The following is a 24,422-nucleotide window of genomic DNA, read 5'->3' on the forward strand; positions in this document are numbered from 1 at the left end:
GGCCTTCGGTTACTGTGGGCGTTGGGAAGTTGATTGCCAGGGCTTTCTAGGTGGAACCAGCATGCCAAGCTCTCGGTTCAGTGGCTGAGGAGAAGGTTCTGCATTTGGGTGCGTACGGAGGGTGAGGGTGACAGATTTACAGAGGTGAATACCCCTCTGAAACGTATGGCACAGGCTCTGCCGCGCTCCTCTCTTCTTGCAGCTTGCGGCTGTTCCAGGCCGCGCATGTCACCATGCCCCTCAGAATTGAAGAAATCAGGGACTTCCTGCTCATCGCCGTGGGAAAGGACACCACGTCTGTCAAGATGAAGACAAATAAGGATAACGTGAAGTTCAAGGTTCGGTACAGACAGCGGGTACCTCTACACCTGGGTCATTGTGGATAAAGAGAAGGCTGAGACATTGAAGCAGTCCCTGCTCCCAAGTTTGGCAGTGAAAGAGCTGAATGGAACCCACATGACTGATGCAAGCTGCAATAAAGTTTCCAAAATTTAAAAAAAAAAAAAAAGGTGGGGAGGGTAATCATAGGAGAGAACTAGAGGGCTAGACTAGTCCCAGGGCCTGCATTCTTGTCCTAGAACTTCTCTCTCTAAGCTTCTCTGTCCTCATTCGTGAGTTGGAAGAATTACATAAAGACTGCCCAAGGAAGGCCCTTGAGAGTGTGGTGGGATGCACGTGGGTCTGCTAAGCACCAAGTGAGCAATTTGGAACACCTGCTGATCCTCGGGGAAAGAGGAGGCTCTCTGCTCGGGTCAAAGGTTACAGTCTCAGGATCCCCAGGGGCTGTTCTCCTCTGTCCCATCGGGTCACAGTGAGTCAAAAATCAACTCTATATAATGGGTTTTTGAGTGATACAATTAAGGAGTTTTTGGGTGTTCCTCATGAGTCGCACTCAATTAAGAAGGCCTTCGCAGCCATAATCCCTGATGTGCTCTACTTCTAGATTGCAGACACTTGTGACTATAGTTCCACTTTTGGAGGGCATTGTCCGGTAACAAACAGGAATAGGATGAGATTAAGAACTGACTTTAGTAGAAAGTGTGAATCTAACCGCACTCTTTGTTTAATGGTTATCTTGCTTACTGTTACTTGTAATGGATCCAGGGAATGATATGCGACAGCTGAGAGGAGAAACAAACTGTCTCTGGAGTGGAGTGGGGAAAAGCCTGGATCAGTGGGAGGCCAATGCCTCCTGCCAACCTCCTGCCAGAGGCCCCAGGTCATATGTGCATAAATAAGATACAGTCTGGTGTGGAGACTAGATTATTATATTTGGGTGAAGGGTTATGTGTTTATTTTATTGCACCACTGATACTCAATGAAACTCCCACCAAATTACTTTTCTGGTAAGAATGTGGGTGGAGATGCTGATCAGATCCAGCTGTGAGTGATGAACAGGACGGCTGCAGTGCCATCCTGCTTGTAAAACCGAGGCCTCTGAGAAGCGGGGGCTGTGGTCTCAACACTGGCAAATGCAGCAGTGGAGCATCTGGCTTATCCCTGCATGACCTGCACCGCCATGTGAGACATTTCCTCGAACTCTCATGACTTGCTGTGGAACACTGCAGTACTTGAACCCAGAAGACACGTCAGGGAATATACTTAAGGGAGGAGTGGGGGGGGGCGGGGAAATGGAGCAGACTAGCATCTTGGAAGAGTTGGACATTTGGGACTTCAATCTCCAACTCCTTGAGACTAATTTGGTATTAATTCTTATCAAAGAAATGATGACACACCTCATACATCACTGGAGCTCAGTAACTGTTGCCCTCAGTCAAGTCTGGCCCGTAGCCATCCATGCATGTCAGAGTAGAACTGTGCGCCACAGTTTCATGGGCCTACCCTTCAGAAGTAGACAACCAGGCTATTCTTCTGACGCATGTCTGGGTGCACTTGACCCTCCACTGCCGTTTTTCCTGTTTGCAGCTGAGCACCTTGAATATTCTTGATGAATATTCAAGCATATGATTTGTTGTTATTAGGGTTAAATGCCCACTGTTGTTGTTGATGTGAGGTACCAGTGAGTTGGTTCTGACTCACAGTGACCCTATGTACAACTGAACAAAACACTGCCAGGTCCTGCGCCATCCTCACAATTGTTCTTATGCCTGAGCCCATGGTTGCAGCCACTGTGTCCATCCATGTCCTTGAGGGCCTACTTCTTTTTCACTGTCCCTCAACTTTACCAAGCATGACGTCCTTCTCCAGGAAGTGGTCTCTCCTGAAAACATGTCCCAAGTATGCAAGGTGAAGTCTCCTGAGCCTTGCCTCCGAGGAGGATTGTGGTTGTTCTTCGTCAAGCCAGATCCCTGGTGGCATAGTGGTTATTTGTCGAGGTATGATCCACAAGGTCAGCAGTTGGCGAATCACAAACTGCTCCTCAGGGAAAAAGCCGGGGCTTTCTACTCCCATAAAGAGTTACAGTTTCAACAGGAAAGTGGGTGAAGGGAGATGTCAGACAGTGTAAGATATGACAAAACAATAATTTATAAATTATCAAGGGTTTATGAGGGAGGGGGAGGGAGGGGAAAAATGAGGAGCTGATGCCAGGGGCTTACGTGGAGGGCAAATGTTTTAAAAATGAGGGTAATGAATGTACAGATGTGCTTTATACAATTGATGTATGTATGGATTGTGATAAGAGTTATATGAGCTCCCAACAAAATGATTAAAAATAAATAAAAGAAGTTTATTTCTTAACAACAAAAAAGAGTTACAGACTCATAAACTTCCAGGGACTGTTCTATCCTGTGCCAAGGGCTCAATATAAGTAGGCAGTCCTCAATGGCAGTGAGTTTGATTTTTTTGGCTTTGGTCTTCCAAGATAGACCTGTGTGTTCTTTTGTCAGGGCACGGTACTTTCAGCATTCTTATCCAGCACCATCTGAGAATCACATTCATAATGAGTATTCAACATGGTGAGTAGAAACACTCCGTGAAGGGTTTTGACCCCCAATAAGAAATTGACCCTCTGCATAAGCAAATGTGATGAAGAAAGCTGATGGTGCCCGGCTATCAAAAGATATAGTGTCTGGGTTCTTAAAGACTTGTAGGTAAACAAGCAGCCATCTAGCTCAGAAGCAACAAAGCCCACATGGAAGAAGCATACCAGCCTGTGTGATCACGAGGTGCCTAAGGGATCAGGTATCAGGCATCAAAGAACAACAAAAAAAAAAAATCACATGATTGTGAATGAGGGGGAGTGCAGAGTTGGGACCCAAAGCCCATCTGTAGGCAACTGGACATTCCCTTACAGAAGGGTCACGGGGAGGAGATGAGCCAGTCAAGGTACGGTGTAGCAACAATGAAACATACAGCTTCCCTCTAGTTCTTAAATGCTTCCTCCCCAATTCTACCTTACAAACCTGGTTATACCAGAGAATGTACACTGGTACAGATAGGAACTAGAAACACAGGGAATCCAGGACAGATTAACCCCTCAGGACCTGTGGTGAGAGTGGTGATACCGGGAGGGTGGAGGCAAGGTGGAGTAGAAAGGGGGAACAAGGATCTACATATGACCTCCTCCCTGGTGGATGGACAACAGAAAAGTGGGTGAAGGGAGGTGCCAGACAGTGTAAGACATGACAAAATAATAATAATTGATAAATTATCAAGGGTTCATGAAGGAGGGGAAAATGGGGAGGGAGGGGTAAAAATGAGGAGCTGATATCAAGGGCTCAAGTAGAAAGCAAATGCTTTGAGAATGATGATGGTAACAAATATATAAATGTGCTTGACACAATGGATGTATAGATGGATTGTGATAAGAGTGTGTGAGCCCCTGTATTAGTCTGGGTACTCTAGAGAAACAACTCCACAGAAATGCATGCATAAGAGAGAGTTTTACATAAAGGTTAAGTGCACATCAAAAAAACATCCCAACCCAGTGCTGCCCAAGCCCACAAGTCCAACATTAACCCATTAACCCATTAACCCATATGTCCAACACTAATCCACAAAGTCATCCTCCATCTCAGAAAATAGATGCAATGATGCTGACTGCAGGAGGAAAGCCGAGTCAGTGAATGTGTAAGATTCTCAGCATTGGTAGGGGTCTCCACATGGGTGCTCCAGCACCCAGGGCTGCACTGGGGTAGGTCCATGTGGCTTCTCCTCAGAGATGTCTTGCAGGAAGTGAACCTTGCCAGCTGAAGCAGGGAACTGCTAAGGCAGCTGCACCCTGGTCCAACCATCACAAAGCAAGAGACCCAAGAATGAAAAAGGTGAGGCTCACTGAGCCATTTATCCCTCCACCCTTCAATTAACCCCACCTGTGTTTATCAGCCAGGTTGGAACAATAAACTAACTACCTCTGCTCCCAATAAAATGATTTTTTTAAGATATTGACCCCCAACTGGAAATGTTATGAAACATTTCAAAAGAAACAAAAGCTCTAACTTCCCTAAAAAAGAAGTCCTTCTCTCTTCCATGTTCTCTGCGCCCCATCTGCCTGCCCAGTTTCTCTGTGCCGCCCACTTCCCCTGCTCCACATCTGATGGTGTGGCGCTGCTCCCTACACGACATTGCTCCAAATACAAGGGCTGTCTTCCTGCGTCTTCACCTTCCAACCAGTGGTTTTCAGCCTTCCCAATGCTGTGACCCTTTACTACAGTCCCTCATGTTGTGGTGACCCCCAACCATAAAATTATTTTCGTTGCTACTTCAGAACTGTAATTTTACTATGATTTTGTTATGAATCAGGTGACCCCTATGAAAGGGTTCTTTAACCCCCAATGGGGTCACGACCCACAGGTTGAGAACTGCTGTCATCTACGCTCCCACTTCCCTGCCACCCTGGCTCCCACGGCTACCCGGGCTACTTCTCCACTGGTCACACTGCGTGCATGATTAGCTGAGATCTTATTTACAGCGAGCTTCTCGTGCAGACTGGACCTGCCCGACAGGGAAAAACGAAAAACCGAACCAGTTGCCGTTAACCAGATTTTGACTCAGAGCGGCCTTCGGTGTGTGGAGTAGACCTACGCTCCCTAGAGTTTTCAAGGCTGTGGCCCTTTGAAAACAGTCTCTTAGGCCTTTTTCTGGGTGCCTCTCAGTGGGTTTGAACCACAAACCTTTTAGTTAGTTGTGCGCTTAACTCTTTGCATCACCTTGGGCCTCCTAAGAGCAGCAGACTCGAAAAAGCAACCAAACACCATACCATCCAGTCAACGGTGATCTGTTGTGACCCCCTGCAAGTTTCCGAGATGATAGCTGTTTACAAGAATCCACAGCCCAGTCTTTGTCCCTCAGAGCTGCTGGTGGTTTCAAACTGCCGACCTTGCGGGTCCCAGCCCTACACTCAACCACTATGCCAAGATCAGCAACTTGATTGAAAATCCAGGCAACCACTTTTCAATACCACTAGAGACGTTGCTAGGTGGTTTTGCTACCTGGCAAAAGGGAGGCCAGGAAGGGGGTGGCAGGGGATATCAGGAGGCCCTTCTAGCGGGGCTGGTCCAGGGCTCCCATGCTTGAAGCCCCAGTGCTTGCTGTCTAAGGCAGTGCCTCTCAACCTTCCTAATGCCGCAACCCTGGAATACAGGTCCTCAAGTTATGGTGACCCCCCAAACATAAAGTTATTTTCATTGCTACTTCATAACTCGAATTTTGATACTGTTAGGAATCCTAATGGAAAGTATCTGATATGCAGGATGTATTTTCATTGTTATAAATGGAACATCATTAAACATAATGAAAGCATAGTGATTAATCACAAAACAGTATGTAATTCTATATTGTGAAATATTTGTTTTCCGATGGTCCTAGGTGACCCCTGTGAAAGAGGTCCCCTGGGGACCTGGGCCACTCTGACAAAAGAACAGCCCCGCCACCGAGCACAGGACTAGGCAGCAAGGAAAGTATCATGCTGTTGTTCTGCACTACATCTGATGTAAGAAATAAAAGAGGGGAAAAAGCAAGAGAGAAGTACTGGGGCTCATCTCTTTATTTGATGCTATCTGAATTTCATTGCAAAACAATTTTTTTAAGACAGACTTTTCTAGACATTTCCTGATTCGGTGAGGCATTAGAAAAGATGCTTTTAATTTTTAAATTTTCCCCCAAACTATGTAATTAGGACATAATCCAGATACCATATCATTCAATTCTTCAGTCATAAGAAAAGATGCTTTTTCATTTTTTAAAGATCATTTGGGGGGGGCAGTTCTTATAGCTCTTATAACAATCCATTCATTAATTGTATCAAGTATATTTGTGCATATGTTGCCATTATTATTTTCTAAACATTTACTTTCTATTTTAGCACTTGGTATCAGCTCCTCTTTTTTCCCTCCCTGCCCCCCTCCCACCCTTGTGACCCCTCGATAAATTATAAATTATCATTATTATTATTTTCATATCTTACACTGACCACTATCTCCCTTCGCCCATGTTTTTGCTGTTCATCCCCCTCATGAGTGTGGGTGTGGTGTAGTTATGTGTCCATCACTGTGATCAGTTCCCCCTTCCTCCCCTCCTTTCCCCTCCTTCCCCCTACCCACCTGGTATCGCTACTACCATTTTGCTCCTGAGGTATTAATCTGACATGGACTCTGTGTGTCGTGAGCCCTTACCTGTGCCAGGTGCACATGCTCTGGTCTGGCCTGAAGTGAAAGGAAGAACTGAGGTCATGACAGTGGGGGTGGGGTGGGGGGGAGACCTTAAGGAACCAGAGGGATAGTGTGTGTTTCATCGGTGTTATACTTCCCCCGGTTGACTCATCCCTTCTTTGTGACCCTTCTATGAGGGGATGTCCCATTGCCTACAGATGTGCTTTGGGTCTCTGCTCCAACGCCCCTCAGTCTCAACATGCTTGTTTGTTTGTTTGGGGTTTTCTGGTGCCTGTTAGCTGATTCCATTGACACCTCATTATTACACAAGCTGGTGTGCTGCTTCCATGTGGGCTTGCATCTCTGCTAGATGGCCACTTGTTTAACTTCAAGTTTTTAGGACACCAGATGCTATATCTTTTGATAGTTGGGCACCATCAGCTTTCTTCACCACATTTGCTATTGCACCCGCTTTGTCTTCCGCGATCATGCAGGGAGGGTGAGCATCACAGAATACCAGGTTGTTAGAACAAAGTATACTTGCACTGAGGGAGGGCTTAAGCAGAGGCCTAAAGTCCATCCACTACTCAATGTATTGCCATATAATATATGTACATAGGCCAATGCCTCTATTTTTATGAATTAATATATTTACATATGTGCACACCTATGTTTATACCTCTATCCATAGCTTTGCTTCCTAGATCTTTCCCCTGTTTCCTTTTACTTTCCTCCAGTCCCACCATTATGCTCGCCTTTCTTCTGCATCTTAGTAATTCTTCTCAGCTAGATTGCTGTTCCCCGCCCCCCCCCCCCCAGGATCTCTACACCCTCCTTGCTGTTGCTTTTAATTCCCCGGTTGTTCTCCTGTCTATGGCATTCCCCTGCCTCCTCTTCTTCCCCACGTCCCTCTGAAACCATCAGTCCCATTGCTTTCTCCTCAGGCTTTCTTCTCATGCCTATCTCATATAGGTAGGAAAACCCACAATAGCAGAGACAAAATGAAAAGAAAACAAAAGAATGAATAAAAAGAGGAAAAAATAATTAACAACAACCAAAAAAGCATACATAATTCCAGTTCTGTCTGTTGACCTTTATGAGTATCTCCCCACCGGTCCTGGGTGGTTCTGGGAACTGCCCCTCCTAGCCTGAAGTCTGTTTGGGGGGCTTCTCAAGGGCTTCGCAGCTTTACCTTGCTCCTGTTGCTGATCTGTTATCTGTTCTTGGTTCACCCCAAAAAGATACTTTTTAAAGCCTATCTCTGACCTTTGAGATTCTGGAGCTCGGGCTCAGACACTGGCTGGACTTGGTTGAAGGAAACTAGTCGAAGCTTCACTCTGGGTCAATCTGCTCCACTCTCCACCGTAGTCTAAATGCTGTGTTCTAATAATACAGAGACTCCAGAATTTGTGTTAGGAGAATGTTCTTTTAAAGTGTTTCTGCATGTTTTGTTTACTAACGGAGGAGCTTGAGGACCCAATCAGCCTGAAGCTCATGTTGGAAAGTGAAGAAGGAAAGGTTTTCAAAGACAGAATGGCAAACTCTAAAGAAGGCATTGCGAGTGACTTTGATTTGAGGATGGCAGCATCCTAAAAAGGAATTCACTGGCTACTGTGGGATTCTGGAGTCTTCGTGATGGATTGACTTCGGTTGACTGGATCAGAGGGAGGTGCCATGAGTTAGCCACTGGGCTGCCCTATCCCAAGCTGGGTGGTTCTACCCCACCCCCTCCCCAACCTCTCTGAAGTAGCAAGGTGACACTGTCTGTTCCCTTAAAGATGGAATCATGGAAGCCCTGTAATAGGGTGTTAGGAATCAGAATCAACAGGAGAGCAATGGTTTCATTTCAAGCATGCTATTTGCTGAGCAAGACCTATTTCTTCAGGTAGGATACTGGGTCTGCCTTTACCTAAGACTCTTGCTGCTAGGTACTGTCAAGTTGATTCCAACTCAGTGTCGTGATAGAGTAGAACTGCCCCCCAGACGATTGCCAAGGCTGAAATCCTGATGGCAGCAGGCTGCACCTTGTTCCCTTCTAAGCAGCTGGTGCATTCAAACTGGTGCCATGCTGGTTAGCAGCACCGCCAGGCCACACATTTAATGGACACTGGGGAAATGTCCTGCCCAAGACAAGTGTGAGAGGAAGCCAGAGGTCTACCTTGAGTTTGAACATTTAACACCAAGCAGCAGTGAGACTGGATTTGTTTGCCTTAAGATATAAATGCATATGAATTATTTAGATCTGTATTCTGAATGAAAGAGACAATGTTCTAAAAGGTAAGCTTCACTATCAATGTTTGTGACATGCATCTGTGGACAAATGCGGAAAATGAAATCTTGTCTAAAAAAAAGAAAATGGTTGTCCTAGAGATCCCTTTGAAATGACATCTAACCAAAGGTGGATGGCCTCTCTGAACAGGAGAAAACACTCAAGCCTTTGCCTGAGTTAAATCCATTCATAATGCATCTTAAGAAACTCATTCACTGGCTGTCTCCATAGTAGCTTAGCTATGCCATGATTTTATTTTAGTGTTTAATTCAAGGATGGACCTGCAGATAACATTGAAAGAGTAAAGAGTACAAATTTGAGCCAAATGATCCCATTTAACAGTTTACCCCTGAAGCTTCAGTTCACATATCCACACACTCCCCTTTGGTTTCCTGCAGCATTTCTAACCAGCTAGGTGAGGCTGCACTGTCATCCTCCGAGGCAATGCATGGGTCCACAGAGAAGGAAATAATTACTGGGGAGAAAATGTTTAAGGTTTGGATCATATATCAACTCTGCTCAGCTGGCCCTCAAGCATCTAATCCGCATCACTGATTGCTTTCTATTACAGATCAATTGCAGAAGAGGCTATAACTTTATGAGAAGCATAATTTAGAAATCCTGTAGACATTTAGGAACTAAACTCATTAGTGGAATGGTCAATGCATAATAATTTGCCCATGGGTGAAATTAAATCCATCTTGAAGAAATATTTACAGACACATGATTTTAAATCCTATCTGAGTCCTTCCCAAGGGGAAAAAAATATATGCTTCAGATGGAAAGGCTATTTAATCAACTTGACTCCAGGATGCCACCATCTTATCCTACAGAATATCACTTCCATACTGGTTACCTGCTTAACGTAAAATGACCAGTAATATAGACCCATGGCTCCATTGAAAACAAAATAAACATTTTTTCAATTTAATATTCCACTCAAACTCACTTCCAATCAAGCCCATTTCAACCCACAGCGAGCCTACAGGAAGGGGAGCATTGCCCTTGTGGGATTCCAAGACTGAAGCTCTGTACAGAGGTAGAAAGGATCATCTTTTCCCCACGGAGCACTGAGGGTTTCCAAATGGCTAACTTTATGGCTAGCAGCCAGTGCCTAGCCACTATGCCACCAGGGCTCCTTGGTCCAGTGTTAAACTTCTTTTAAAATGTGTCATTCATTAATATTCATAGTCATCCAGTGTTGTCAGGAGAAAGAGTTCCAATCTCTGGAACCTGCCAGGGAAGTTCTCCTTTCCTATAGGGTCACGAGGAGTCAGCATTGACTCGGTGGCATTACGTTTGAAAGGATTTTTCCTCTGGTGTCCTTTGTTTTTCTGTATGTTTGTAACTATATCCATGAATTGAGATTGACTCTTCAGCAGTGAGTTTAGTGGTTTTTTGGTAACTGGTTAGAATATAGTACTGTAGCAGTCATGTTTTGTGTTGTTTGTTTATAAATCATTTTATTGGGGGCACTTACAGCTCTTGTAGCAGTTCATACATCAATTGCATCAAGCACATATGTACATATGATGCCATCATCATTTCCAAAACATTTTCTTTCAACTTGAGCCCTTGGTACCAGCTCCTTTTCCCCTTCCCTCCCCCACCCTTGCACCCTCTTGAACCCTTGATAAATTATAAATTGTTAGTATTTTCATATCTTACACTATCTCCCTTCACCCACGATTCTGTTGTTCATCGCCTTGGGGGGAGTGGTATATGTCGATCCTTGTGATTGGCTCTGCCTTTCTCCCCACCTTTCCCCCACTTTACCCCTACCTTCATGGTATCGCTACTCCCATTATTGTTCCAAAGGGGCTTATCTGTCCTCGATTCCTTGTGTTGAGAGTTCTTTTCTGTACCAGTGTACATGCTCTAGTCTAACCAGATTTGTAAGGTAAAACTGGGGTCATAATAGTGGGGGGGTGGAGCTTTAAAGAACTAGAGGAATGTTGTATGTTTCGTTGGTGCTATATTGCACCCTGACTGGCCCGTCTCTTCCTGGGACTCTTCTGAGAGAGCATGTCCAATTGTCTGCAGATGGGATTTGGGTCTCCACTACCACTCCCTCATTTGCATCATTATGATTGTTTTTGGTCTTCTCATACCTGATACCTGATTCCATCAACACCTCGTGATCACACAGGCTGGTATGCTTCTTCCTTGTAGGCTTTGTTGCTTCCCTGATAGATGACCGCTTGTTTATCTTCAAGCCTTTAAGATGCTATATCTTTTGATAGTTGGGCACCATCAGCTTTCTTCATCCCATTTGCTTATGTACCCATTTTGTCTTCAGTGACCTTGTCGGGAAGGTGAGCATCATAAAATACCAGGTTGCTAGAACAAAATATTCTTGCGTTGAGGGAGGATTTGAGTAGAGACCCAATGTCTGTCTGCTACCTTGATCCTTAGCATATATATATTTATGTACATTAATTTATATCCCTATCTTTATATATTAATATATTTGCATACATACATGCCTTTATTTAGACTTCTATAAATGTCTTTTGCCTCCTAGTTCTTTCCTCCATTTCCTTTCATCTTCATCCTTTTCCATCATCATGCTCACCCTCTCTTTTGGCTCTCAGTAATTCCTCGCAGCTACATTACCCTTGATCAAACCCCACCAGGCATTCTACACCCTCTGTGACACTGATTTTTTAGCTCTCTTGTTGTTCCCTTCTCCCTGGGATTGGTGGTTCTCCCCTCCCTTCCCCCCACCTCCCCTTTTCCCCTCTCCCCCTAAGAACCCTCAGTCCTGCTGTTTTCTCCTCAGGATGGTCTTGCCTATCTTATATAGATAGACATGGGGGGCGGGGGGGATGGGGGGGCAAGAAGGAAATAATGGACTTATAAATAGTTCCACGTCTGTCTGCTAACGCTTATGCATGTTTCCAGACTGAGTCTGATGAGGTGCCAAGCCCTGCCCTCTGAGTTTGAAGTCTATTTCCAGGACTCCTCCGGTCTTCATTGCTTTGGCCCCTTGCTGCTCTGGTGCCCTTCTTTTGTGCTTCACACACATAGTAGCTGGTGAGCTACCTCTGGAAATACCTTTCTGTAACAGAGTGCATGGCCTTAGGAATGCCTTCAAAGATAAGGAAAGAGCTATCAAATCACAGTCCAATAGAAAATGGTTGTTAATTTTTCCCTGAAGAACAGTTAGTTTGGATTTCCTGGCTCTAATCTGATGATGTTGTTGTTAGGTTGCCATCACTTCAGTTCTGACTCACAGTGACTCTCTGTGCAAAAGAACAAAATACTACCCAGTCCTGAGGCCATCCTCATAGTTGTTCTGATGTGTGAGCCCATTGTTGCAGCCATTGTATCAATCCATCGCCTTCAGGACCTTCCCCGTTTTTTTGCTGCCCTTGTACTTTACTAAGTATGATGTCATTTTCCAGGGACTGCTCTCTCCTGACATGTCCAAAGTAGGTGAGGCAAAGTCTCGCCTTCCTTTCTTCTAAGAAGCATTCTGGCTGTACATCTTCTAAGACGAATCGTTTTTTTCTTTTGGTAGCCCACGGTGCTGGCAACATTCTTTGCTAGCACCACAATTCAAGTGAATCAATTCTTCCTTATTCAATGTCCAACTTTCACACATATATGGGATTGAAAATACCCTGGCTTTGGTCAAGTGCACCGTAGTCCTCAAAATAATATTTTTGCTTTTCAACACATTAAAGAGGTCTTGTGCAGCAAATTTACTCAATATAATGTATCATTTGATCTCTGGATGGCTGCTTCCATAAGTATTGATTGTGAATCCAAGCCATATGAAATCCTTGACAACTTCAATCTTTTCTCCATTTTTCATGATGTTACTTATTGATCCAGTTGTGAGGATCTTAGGTTTTTTTACATTGATTTTCATCAGCAAATGCTTCAAATCCTCCTCACTTCTGGCAAGCAAGGTTGTGTCATCTACATCACACAGGTTTTTAATAAGCCTTTATCCAATCCTGATCACATTTTTCATATAATCCAACTTCTCTGACTGTTTGCTCAGCAGACAAATTGAATAAGTATGGTGAGAGGATACAAGCCTGACACACTCCTTGCCTGATTTTAAACCATGTAGTATTCCTTTGTTCCATTAGAACAACTGCCTCTTGATCAATATACAAGTTCTGCACGAGCACAATGAACTATTCTAGAACTCCCCTTCATATAAAAGTCATCCACAGTTTGTTCAGACATTGTAGCATAAATCAGGCTGCATACATTGTAAGAGGATTTTTCAGTTACCATACAGTCCACTCCCATAAATGGCTGTCCCTGCACGTCACAGCAGAACTCGATCCCACGAGGTTTTCAATGGCTGATTTTTTTTCTGAAGTCATCACCAGACCTTTCTTCCAATGCGCCTCCAGGTAAACTCAAACCTTTATTCTTTTGGTTAGCAGCCAAGAAAGTCCATTGTTTCTGTTGTCCAGCCACTACTGCTTGAACTGGGAGGGTTACTTATAAAGCATCATGGATAGGAAGGGGAGTGGTCAAAGTTTCAGTGGGTGATATCTTTTCAATATTTTCCAACTCTTGTGGTTAAGGAAATATATCTTATATTCAAATTTTTAAAATGAGATTATGTTTTTTCCTCTTTTGATTAAATTGGAATTGTTTTTCACCAATATTTCAATAAAATGCCTCTAATACATTGGGTCTCAACTTGTGGGTCGTGACCACTGTGGGGGTCAAGCAACCCTTTCACAGAAGTCAACCAATTCATAACAGTAGCAAAATTACAGTTATGAAGTACCAATAAAAATAATTTTATGGTTGGGGGTCACCAGAACATGAGGAACTGTATTAAAGGGTCGCAGCATGAGGAAGGTTGAGAACCACTGCTCTAGTACATGAAGACTTCCTAAATGACAGTCCTTAAGTAGTTTTGTTTTCCATCTCAATAGATCCAATTGATTTACCCTTTTATCACTAGTCTTTCACATATTTGGGTGAAAATTCCTTTAAGCAGGAATGTGTCCTTTTAAATATTGACCATTGGCTACTAAGGACCATTCTGTAGACATGTAGGCATGTAGCAATCCTTCCCACTACTGGCTGTTCACTGTGAATGTGCTATATGCCAGGTTATCACCCTAACATCTATATACAGTTGATTTACTCCTCTTCAAGCATTATTAACCCCACTGTGCAGATGGCAGATTGGAGGTAGGGAATGGTTAAGTAACCTGTCTGATTCCCAGAGCTTGCAAGTGGCTAGTAATAAAATGAGAAACCCAATATGCAGCTTCATTTCCATAATTATCTCCCCATCAACTAACCAACTTTCTGATATTCTCTACAGAGACAGTTTATCTACATTAAATAATAATAAAGCAAAAAATAAGAGCAAAATCCTTCTTTTTGGTTGAGATGCATAAAGTGCAGTGTTATCAGTGTGCTTTCTAGGTCACCTGTTAGTCCACAATATATTCCCTCAGCTCTTAAAAGTATTTAAACGGATTGTAGTCATAAATAAATCTGACTAGATACTGTTAAGTGCATTTATCTTTATAACTAAAGTGATCTCTAGTCACCAAAGAAGATAATTCTGTTTGCAGGTACTGTTAATATACGACTCCTTTTGCTCCAAGGCACTTGGCCTCGGAGAAAATGGTAAACAAAATGCAAAGGCAGCATGCAAGAAATTTACTTCAGATATCACTTTTAGATGAACTCTGCTAGATCTACAGAATTTATTGGGAAATAATCCACCTATATCATACAACTCGATAGGTCACTCACACCACAGTCAATTTTAGAACACTTTCTCCTTTCTGTGCTCCTTGTTATGAGTTTCCCATTGCCCCAACCTTCCCTGGCAGACTCTCAAGAAACCATTAATCCAGTTACTGTCGACAGATTTACCCATCCTGAATTTCATATTAAAAAACCATACACAAGCAAAGAAAAAAAGTTAACAATAATAACAAAAGTGTCAATTAAAAGACAGCAAAAAAATATTAAAAACTAGAACAATTTTAAAGTGGGTCAAAAGAGAGATCAAATGATAAAGTGTGAAATTCTAACTACATCTAAACTTTGAACCTAACTTACATCCTAAAAGGAAATAAGGGTAGAAGTAGGAGGCAAAGGGCATTTATAGAGGTCTAAAGACAGGCATGTACATATGTAAATATATGTATATATGATGACGGGGAAAGAGATCTTTGTACATATATTTGTAGGTTTAGTATTAAGGTAGCAGATGGACACAGAGCCTGTACTCATGTACTCCTTCAATGCAAGAACACTTTGTTCTATTAAACTTGCATTCCATGATGCTCAACCTCCTGACACGATATGTGAGGGTAAGCCAGCCCCCTACAACTAATCACAGGTTCAGTAGGCTCAACTGTATGGTTAAGATATATAAAGATTGCAGTAAAGTCATAGAGAAACCGGAGAGACGGGAGAGAGAGTAAAATAAAGAAGTCAGACACATTTCATAGTAGCATGCTCTTCTCCTGGATGGCCATGATCTCAACAGCCAGATCCATACACAGCATGGGCAGAGAGAACAGGAGTGAGGAGCATTTATAGCTAACCAAGGATTATATTAATTGTGGGCATGCCAGCCCCCTAGATACAGGTAAAGACATACGACACAGGAAGGGGGTGTACTATAGGTACTACAATAATGAGGGGGATGACCTAGGGGTATACACTCAATGGGAAGGGGAGGTATTGAGGATACAAGATGGGCAGATTCTGGATTCATGATGGCGGCCTAGCCTTCATTGTCCTTGAGCTAGAGACTCTGCTTTCAGGGGAAGCAATCCATTGTCACTAACAGCAGGGGGTGAGCCCAACCTATGGTGGGATAAACAATAGATTGCTGTGGATGGCTGAATGCCTCCAGGGAAAATAGTAGCCCTAAGCATCTGACCTCCCACCTCGTGCTGGCAAACAGCCTTGAATGTTTGGCACATCTTTGGGGGAGACAAAGCTGGAGAAAAGTCTTTTTGTATCCCACAAAGGCTAAAGACAAAGAGGGTGTGTAAACAAATGTGGTGGATAAAGCTGATGGTGCCCGGTTTTCAAAAGATATAGTTTCTGGGGTCTTAAAGGCTTGAAGTTAAACAAGCAGCTGAGAAGCAACAAAGCCCACATGGAAGAAGCACACCAGCCTGTGTGATCACAAGGTGTAGAAGGAATGAGGTATCAGGCATCAAACAACAAAAAATCATATCATGGTGAATGAGGGGCAGTGCAGAGAGGGGACCCAAAGCCCATCTATAGGCAGCTGGACATCCCCTTACAACAAGGGTCATGGGGAGGACATGAGGCAGTCAGGGTGCAGTGTAGCAACGATGAAACATACAACTTTCCTCTAGTTCTTAAATGCTTCCTCCCCCCTACCCCACTATCATGATCCCAATTCTACCTTACAAATCTGGCTAGACCAGAGGATGCACACTGGTACATATAGGAACTGGAAGCACAGGGAATCCAGGACAGATGATCCCTTCAGGACCAGTGGTGTGAGTGGCGATACTGGGAGGGTGAAGAGAGGGTGGGTGGAAAGGGGGAACCAATTACAAGGATCCACATATAACCTCCTCCCTGGGGGATGAACAACAGAAAAGTAGGTGAAGGGAGACATCGGACAGTGTAAGATATGATGAAATAATAATTTATAAATTATCAAGCGTTCATGAGGGAGTGGGGAATATGGAGGGAGGGGGGAAATGAAGAGCTAATACCAGGGGCTTAATGGAGAACAAATGCTTTGAGAACAATGATGGCAACAAATGTACAAATGTGCTTGACACAATGGATGGATGGATGAATTGTGATAAGAGTTGTATGAGCCCCCAGTAAAATGACAAAAAAGAAGAAGAACCCACTTTCTAAGGCTACTCACATCCCTGGTTTCATAGCACAGATTTCTTAAAGAAGACTGCATTAGCTTATTAGCAAATGAATTTTTGAAAAATGAAGAATATATACCTTTGTACTTTTTGTATAAGAGAATATGATTTTAAAATAAATGTAAGTAATCTATGGGCATGAACAATTAGAACTTAACAATGATTTATTTTTCTAAGGATAAAGTATAAAATTAAAATGATACTTAATCCCACCACACAAAAAGAACTCAATATTTCAGCACATTTCTTTGTAGATTTTTTTAATGTATTAAAAAAATTTAATAGGCTGTGTTTGGACCATTTATTTTAGAACTTTGCCCCCTACTCCTCAGATAAAATTCCTATTATCTTCCTGCCCTCCTTTAATGTTCTTCTTTTTTTAATTTGAATCATTTTATTGGGGGCTCGTACAACTCTTATCGCAATCCATATATACATCCATTGTATCAAGCACATTTGTATCTTTGTTGCCATCATCATTTTCAAAACATTTGCTTTCCACTTGGGCCCTTGGAATCATCTCCTCGTGTTTCCCCTCCCTCCCTGCTCCCCCCTTCCTCATTAACCCTTGATAATTTATAAATTATTATTTTGTCATATCTTACACTGTCCGACATCTCCCTTCACTCACTTTTCTGTTGTAGAGCCTTGTAATTGGTTCCCCCTTTCCACCCCACCCTCCCAGTATCGCTGCTCTCACCACTGATCCTGAGGGGTTCATTCAAACTCAATTCCATGGAGCCTGGGTAGTGCAGGGGTTAAACGTTGGCTGCTAAGCAAAGGTTGGTCATGAAAGCCCGTGGATGTAGTGCCATGAGTTATTTAATATGACTCTGCTAGCCATAATCTTTGTAGCTTCTACCAAATGATTTTTGTTCCTGATGGATCTGGGTAAGAGAAGGTGGGGAAAGATGGTGATAGGTTGTCCCATTCAATTGTGAGCAATTTTCAAGGTTAATTGAGATTGTGGTTCTCCTGGGTGTAAAATGAGCTGTCTCAGAAATGGGAAGGGAGGGATTTCACTACCATTCAGAGAGAAGAGTCAGAATTGCAGTGTGCCCTTTGGACCCCAGCTGACTGAGCCTCCTTAATCCAAGGTCAGCGTTATGATCCCAGACAAGTGGTAGGTGAATGGCAGCAGCAGACCCAAGAGCCAAAGCCTAAGACAGCGTGGCGGACTTCACAGCCCACAGAGTGAGTAAAGCTGGGGGCCATCCCTCAGGAGGCTGACTTGTGTTGTGGGGCTCCTTTAAGGCACCTAACGGGCGGGGGGGGGGGCTGGGCTTGCTGACCAATGGAGCTACAGCTGAGTGCCTGCAGCCCGAGGCATATGGCATAGCATTTATTGGTGGCTCTAGGAGAACTCTGGATCATTGCCCAACAGGGCAAAGGCAAAGGCCTGTGTAGCTCAGAGGCCAAAGATCAGAGAGGCTTGCCTTCAGACATGGCTGAGAAGAGCCTGTCTTGCCCCAAAATTGTACCCTGAGCATCTGTAACCTGTAAATTTCCTTAATAAATGCTGTAATGGTGAGTGTGTTCTGTGAACCCTGTGTGGTCACTGCAATGACTCCTTGAACCCAGCGGAGAAGTAGATTGTTCTGTGAAAGGGATGGCTGAAGCCAGCATAGGTGAGAAAGTCAGAGCATGACGACATACCTGTCTTCAGTCTCGTGGGTATCGGCCATTGATGACTGTAAAGATTTAGTCTCAGAAATCTGAAGGAGCTGTTCTACTTTGTCATTTTAAGTCAGAACTGACTTGATGGAGGAAGGTCATTGGAATGTAAGCCATCCAATTTATTGACAGAGAAATGCTTTAGCTACTTGTTTCTTGCTTACCTATTTGGAAGATAACATTCTTTAATTAAAATTAAAGATTAACCAAGCATGCGTCTCCTCATTATCAAGGGTGCCATAGCATTCCCAGTTGGCCGGTTCTTACTAATGATGTTTTCAGGGGCCTGCAATGAAAGGGTCAAGTTTAAGACTTCTCTAACCCTCTCTTCAACATCTCTGGTAGCGGCCTTTCTGCTGTTAGAGATTTGTTTGTTTAATGATCAAAAGTGGTTTTTATTTCCTACCACTGAGTCTCTCAGAAAGTGGCATAACGAAGTCAATGTTTAACTGGATTCTCTGGGTCTGGAATGACCATGCAGGAGCAGAAAGGATGTAACCATGGAAACAAGCCTCCCAGGAAGTGGCCAGAAGAATGAGTGCAGGGTGAGCTAGGACTAGAAAGGGAGCCGGAAGGAAGTGACCGCTTTGTAAAGATGTGAAAACTTCTGAAATCCCTTGATTAGAACAAGCTACTTTCAAGGCTCTACCTACCACTGCCACCATGGGTTTCCTTTGAAGGTCTTCAAGGTGAAATGGGCCTAAACCACTCTAAGGCTCACCCTAGGGTGATCAGAGTAGCGCCCCGACAAGACAAAGGAGAAGCTTCCTCTGTCTGCTCTGTGGACTTCGCATCCAATCGCAATCTAGAGGAAAACAGTTCATATTCCTTCCCAAGACCCCAGGACCAGCCTAGAGCTGTGGAAGGGCAGCTGCCGCCTCTACGGGAGACTTGGTATGGAAGACATTCTGCAGGTAAATGTAAAACCCAGTATGGGACTCAGGTATCTGGGCCAAAAATAGTCAGTGGTAGATGTAAATGATTGTAATTCAGCAAGTTTCTAAATTACTGACACATAAGGGACTATCTTTTATTGGGACTGAATATTTAGTAATCAAAAGTTTTATTCTGGGCGTATTGGAACAGATGCGTCAACTATGAAAAGAACGTTACATAATTTCATATGAGGGGAAAGACTGTTTCCACTTAGTTTATCGTGCTTGCAATGTGTACACACCAGTTTACCGGGCTCTTAAAAATATATCGATATTGATGTGGTAAATGATAGCAATCATATGTTTTAGTTCGTCTACATTTAAATCATTCTTCACTACAGTTCAATGCATCAGGGCTTTGTTATTTTGAAAGTGTCCCATTTAAAGTAAATCTATTCTAGTGTAAATTTGGAAACTCCCCACTCCCACCCCCCCCAAAAAAAGCCAAAATGGATTTATAGCAGTACAGATGATTGGATGAGTCACCCCCTTCCCAAATCCGTCATAGTCATCTGCAGAACACTGAGAAGATTATTGCCCACATGATTGGTAGCTGTGAGCCTCAAGTGGCCATAATTAACCCTGAATATTTTTAAAGGCATATAAAATGTTTTATGAGAGCCACATAATTAAATAATCTAACTTGGGAAATACACACACACACATGTAGGTGAGTCAAAAAGTACTGCTGCTAGGACTCCAATTTCATACATACATGGGTTCATTCCAAACAAAACATGTTTAAACGTACCTCTGTGATCAGTGGATGGCTACAGACAAGTTCTCACAATAATATTTGCTCTCTTATTTTCACTGGTGCAGTGGGTGGGGCGGTGAAAAAATGTCACAACAGTTGCTTCCAAGGGAATCTGCTGACTCAGTTCAATTCAACGCAGAGCTGTCAGCTCAGAAGGTGCTGGGGACTGTTGTTGAGATTCCCAGTGGGTGATCTTGATAGATTTTCTTGAACGACAGTAAAGTCATGGGAGCTGTTTACGAAGAAGTCTAAGAAAATTGAAAACTCCATTGGTGAGAAAAAGGCCACGAAGTATTTCCCCATCATGGGAATACATCTACTGGTTCTTCAAGGCCAGCAGGGACTTTCCTGTGAAAAACTCTGGGGAAACTTTATACCTCCAACCTTATTACCCTGATCTTGGCTCCTGACCACTTTTTGTTCTGCAAACTCAGAAAACATTTCAAAGGACTCTGAGGCCCGCAAGGATGCCGAAGCTGCACGGAATTCTGTGGGGAAAGGGTTCGAGAGCTGGAAGTCACTAGATGAAGGGTCAAGAGAGAATCACTTGACATTTAGATTTTTTTTTTTAAATAAAGGGTTCCGTGATTTTCATGGCAATATTTTTTGCCTTACTCTGGGAGCATGTGTCTCTGCGTGTGTATCTATGTCTGTGTATGCTTGTGTGTGTGTGTGCATGCTTATGTGTGTGCCTGAGTCTGTCTGTCTGTCTGTGTCTGCATATGTATCTATGTGTCTCTGTGTGTCTGTATGTGCACTCACATGTGTGTACCTATGTCATGTGTATCTGTGTCTGTGTGTGTATGTCTGTCTGCGTGTGTCTGTCAGAGTGTGTGTCTGTGTGTGCATAGCTACGCCTGTCACTGTAGGGTTGTGTCTGTGTGCATGTCTGTATGCGTGTCTGTATCTGTGTGTACACATATTTCTCACTTGTCAACACGTTCGGTTCCAAAGACCAGGTCATTATGCAAAAATCAGCTTTACACAAAACTCAGCTTTATGCAAAAATGGAAGATGATCACATCCAACCATGAAATAAGGAGGACTACACCATTAAAAACCTCCAAGTCCGACGTACAGCGACCCTATAGGACAGGGTAGAGCTGCCCCCGTGTATCTCCAAGACTGGAACCCTTGACAGGAATAGAAAGGCCTGTCTTTCTCCCCAGGAGCAGCTGGTGGTTTTGAATTGCTGATCTTGCAGGTCACAGCCCAACATGTAGCCACTAGAGCACCAGAACCCCTGTGACTTCACCTGTACAAACTGCCAGGATCCATTGTCATATCATTGTCAACCCACGGAGAATCCTGGCCCAGCCAAGCTGCCACGTCATCATAAGCATCAGCATTACTCTCCTTACCTACTTGAAAGTGTGTTACTACCAAATGTATGTTGATACACTAAATGGTCAAATTGATTTTTCACTATTGCCATATAGGTAAAATGTCAGCTAAGAAACAGGAATATCTATTCCTTCGTGTGTGTGTGTGTGTGTGTGTGTGTACACATGCTGGATCAATAACAATTAAAATAATTAGTTGCCTTTAATATGACTCCAACTCCTGGCAGGCTCAGTCATATCCTCGCAGAGCCGGGATTTGTGATGGCCAAGTTTCCCAAAATGTAACCCCAGGCCTTTATTCTGAAGTCTCTCTGGGTGGCCTTAAACTACCAACCTTTGGGTTAGCAGCTGAGCACATAAGCAATTTACACCATCCACAAAACCCATGACCTAAAATGTCCTTACTGGAGTACGTGGGTCGAACGCTTTGTTTTCTCTTCCACCCAGCAGGCCTTACCTAGAATGAGCTTCTTGACTCATTTTATAGAACTGGTACCTTTTGACTGGATCTATACAGCTTGTTTTTATGCTCACCAACTTCCTAAGCACCTGAGTGGGAATGTTCCATCCAGTTTCACTGAAAAATTCCTTTTTTGAATTCAAAGCTTCTATCCAGAGTCCCCAATACTAAAGGTGCTAAATTTTGAAATATCAAAATTACATTAACGATAAATAGCCAGGGAACAGTAGTTTTATTACTATTTTCATGGGACTCATGTTCTAACTCAGTCTCATCAAATGTCAAATTGACGTTCATTAAGTTGCTGAATCCATTTTCTTTACTTCTAAATCAGGGGTCAAAATAATTGCCTGATGCAGTCCCCATGACAACCAAATAATGAAGTGCTTTCACTCAAACCATAGCATAAAAATGAGTAGTGAGACCTCTTAACTGTTTTGTTAAAAAGCATCTATTTTTTAATCTAGTATTAAGACAATCTTTTTCCTTTACAAATTAGAGAAACCCCTTTGTTTAAAAAAAGGAAAAACTCTTTATTGTAAATTGGCTGAAGGCTTACAAAGCACATCAATTTTCCTTTCAACAGCTCATCTACATTTTGTTTCATGTCCTCAATTGTAATCCTCAAAAAGTACAATACACCAAGCCCATTTCTACCCTGTATTTCCTATTGCCATTCCCTTCTGCCTCCTAAGCTTCCCTGCCTTCTGCCCTTGTCCTTGGGCAGATGCTTCCCTCTTTAGCTCAGTAGTTCTCATGGGTACTTACCTTCCCAGTATTATTGTTTGCCTCCTAGACCTGTCCATTATGCAGCTGAAAATTGAGCAATGGGGTGACTTCCGTTCCCGTCCTGATGAGTAGCTAGGGACCATAGTCTAGGGGTCCCACCAGCCTCTACCTAACGGAGAAGCCTGGTCTTTTTTATGATTTTAAATTTTGTTCCAGATTTATCCTGTCTCCAATCCTACCCAGAACCTTCTAATACCTCTTTTCAGAGTGGTTGGTAGTGGTAGCCAGACACAAGCTATCTAATCTAGCTAATTTATTTCAAAGGAATTGCTTTCCATGTCCTAAAGTTTATTTTGTATTTCATGTTTATATATGGGGGGTGGGTGTTATAAAATTAAAATAAATCTCATTAGTTTCTATTTTAGGCCAAATTATATATTTGAATAACATTTGTAGTCGATGCATTGTTAGTTTCACAGAGCTTCCTCTAAAAATCAACCTGGGAAGGAAGTGAGGAAAACAGAAATTAAATCCTGTGTTGCAGCTATTTTTTTATTATCTGTGCTCAGGTTGTATTCCAGCTTAGCGTGTTTCATCCTAATGGTCAACGTACGGATTAGATCCAAAATCCTGTTCATGAGGTCAAATGATAAGTGGTGAACAAATTGAAGAATAACCTGTTTTTAAGGGTTTGTTCTTGTTTCTTCCCCAATCCTTCAAGTACCCCGGGCCATGTATTTTGACATCCCACTGGAACAGAGAGAAACGAGCATTATTAAGAGGCATCCACCTCGAAGACTTCAAGTAAGATGAATTTAAAAGGCTTCATAAGGAATTTCTTGGATTAATGGTAACATTGCTTTTTAACTATAAGCATAAAAGGATATTGATCATGAGCAAGATGTCAATGAGTCCATTATTTAAGAGTATGGTGTCAGTAGCAAAGACGATGGTTTTTTAGAACTTATTTTAAAAATTAAGTCACAAGAGGAAGCCAGGACTGAGGCATGGTGGGATCCACAAGAATGGAATTGATTGGATGACTACAGAAAAAATCACTTAAAAAAAACATGTTATTAGGGACTCATACAACTCTTATCACAATCCATACATACATCAATTGTGTAAAGCACATCTATACATTCTTTGCCCTCATCATTTTCAAAGCATTCACTCTCCACTTAAGCCCTTTGCATCAGGTCCTCTTTTTTCCCCCTCCCTCCCTGCTCCCCCCTCCCTCATGAGCCCTTGATAATCCACAGATTGTTATTTTGTCATATCTTGCCCTGTCCGATGTCTCCCTTCACCCCCTTCTCTGTTGTCTGTCCCCCAGGGAGGAGGTCACACGTAGATCCTTGTAATCGGTTCCCTCTTTCCAACCTACTCTCCCTCTACCCTCCCAGTATCTCCCCTCACACCCCTGTTCCTAAAGCTATCATCCGGCCTGGATTCCCTGTGCCACCAGCTCCTATCTGCACCAGTGTACATCCTCTGCTCTATCCAGGCTTGCAAGGTAGAATTTGGATCATGATAGTTGGGGGGGAGGAAGCATTTAGGAACTGGAGGAAAGCTGTATTCTTCATTGGTGCTACATCACACCCTGACTGACTCATCTCCTCCCCTAGACCCCTCTGCAAGGGGATCTCCAGTGGCTGACAAATGGGCTTTGGGTCTCCACTCTGCACTTCCCCTTTCATTCACTATGGTAAGATTTTTTTTTTCCTGATGATGCCTTATACCTGATCCCTTTGAAATCTCATGATTGCACAGTCTGGTATGCTTCTTCCATGTGGGCTTTGTTGCTTCTGAGGTAGACGGCCACTT

General features: G+C 43.1%; 1 protein-coding gene and 1 pseudogene across 1 annotated transcript in view; both read left to right on the forward strand.

The window, feature by feature from the left end:
- Positions 1–233: 233 nt before the first annotated feature.
- On the forward strand, positions 234–495 carry LOC142426570 (large ribosomal subunit protein eL38 pseudogene; annotated as a pseudogene).
- An 18,573-nt stretch (positions 496–19,068) lies between these two features.
- The window catches only part of CCDC198 (coiled-coil domain containing 198), a 42,365-nt gene continuing 37,011 nt past the window's right edge, over positions 19,069–24,422 (forward strand). The window contains exons 1-2 of the mRNA XM_075532050.1: positions 19,069–19,288; positions 23,320–23,402. Of these exons, the coding sequence (XP_075388165.1) occupies positions 19,069–19,288; positions 23,320–23,402 (303 nt within the window). The remainder of the gene's footprint in view (positions 19,289–23,319; positions 23,403–24,422) is intronic.

Source organism: Tenrec ecaudatus, chromosome 14, assembly GCF_050624435.1.
Source record: "Tenrec ecaudatus isolate mTenEca1 chromosome 14, mTenEca1.hap1, whole genome shotgun sequence".
In the NCBI taxonomy this organism is placed as follows: Eukaryota; Metazoa; Chordata; class Mammalia; order Afrosoricida; family Tenrecidae; genus Tenrec; species Tenrec ecaudatus.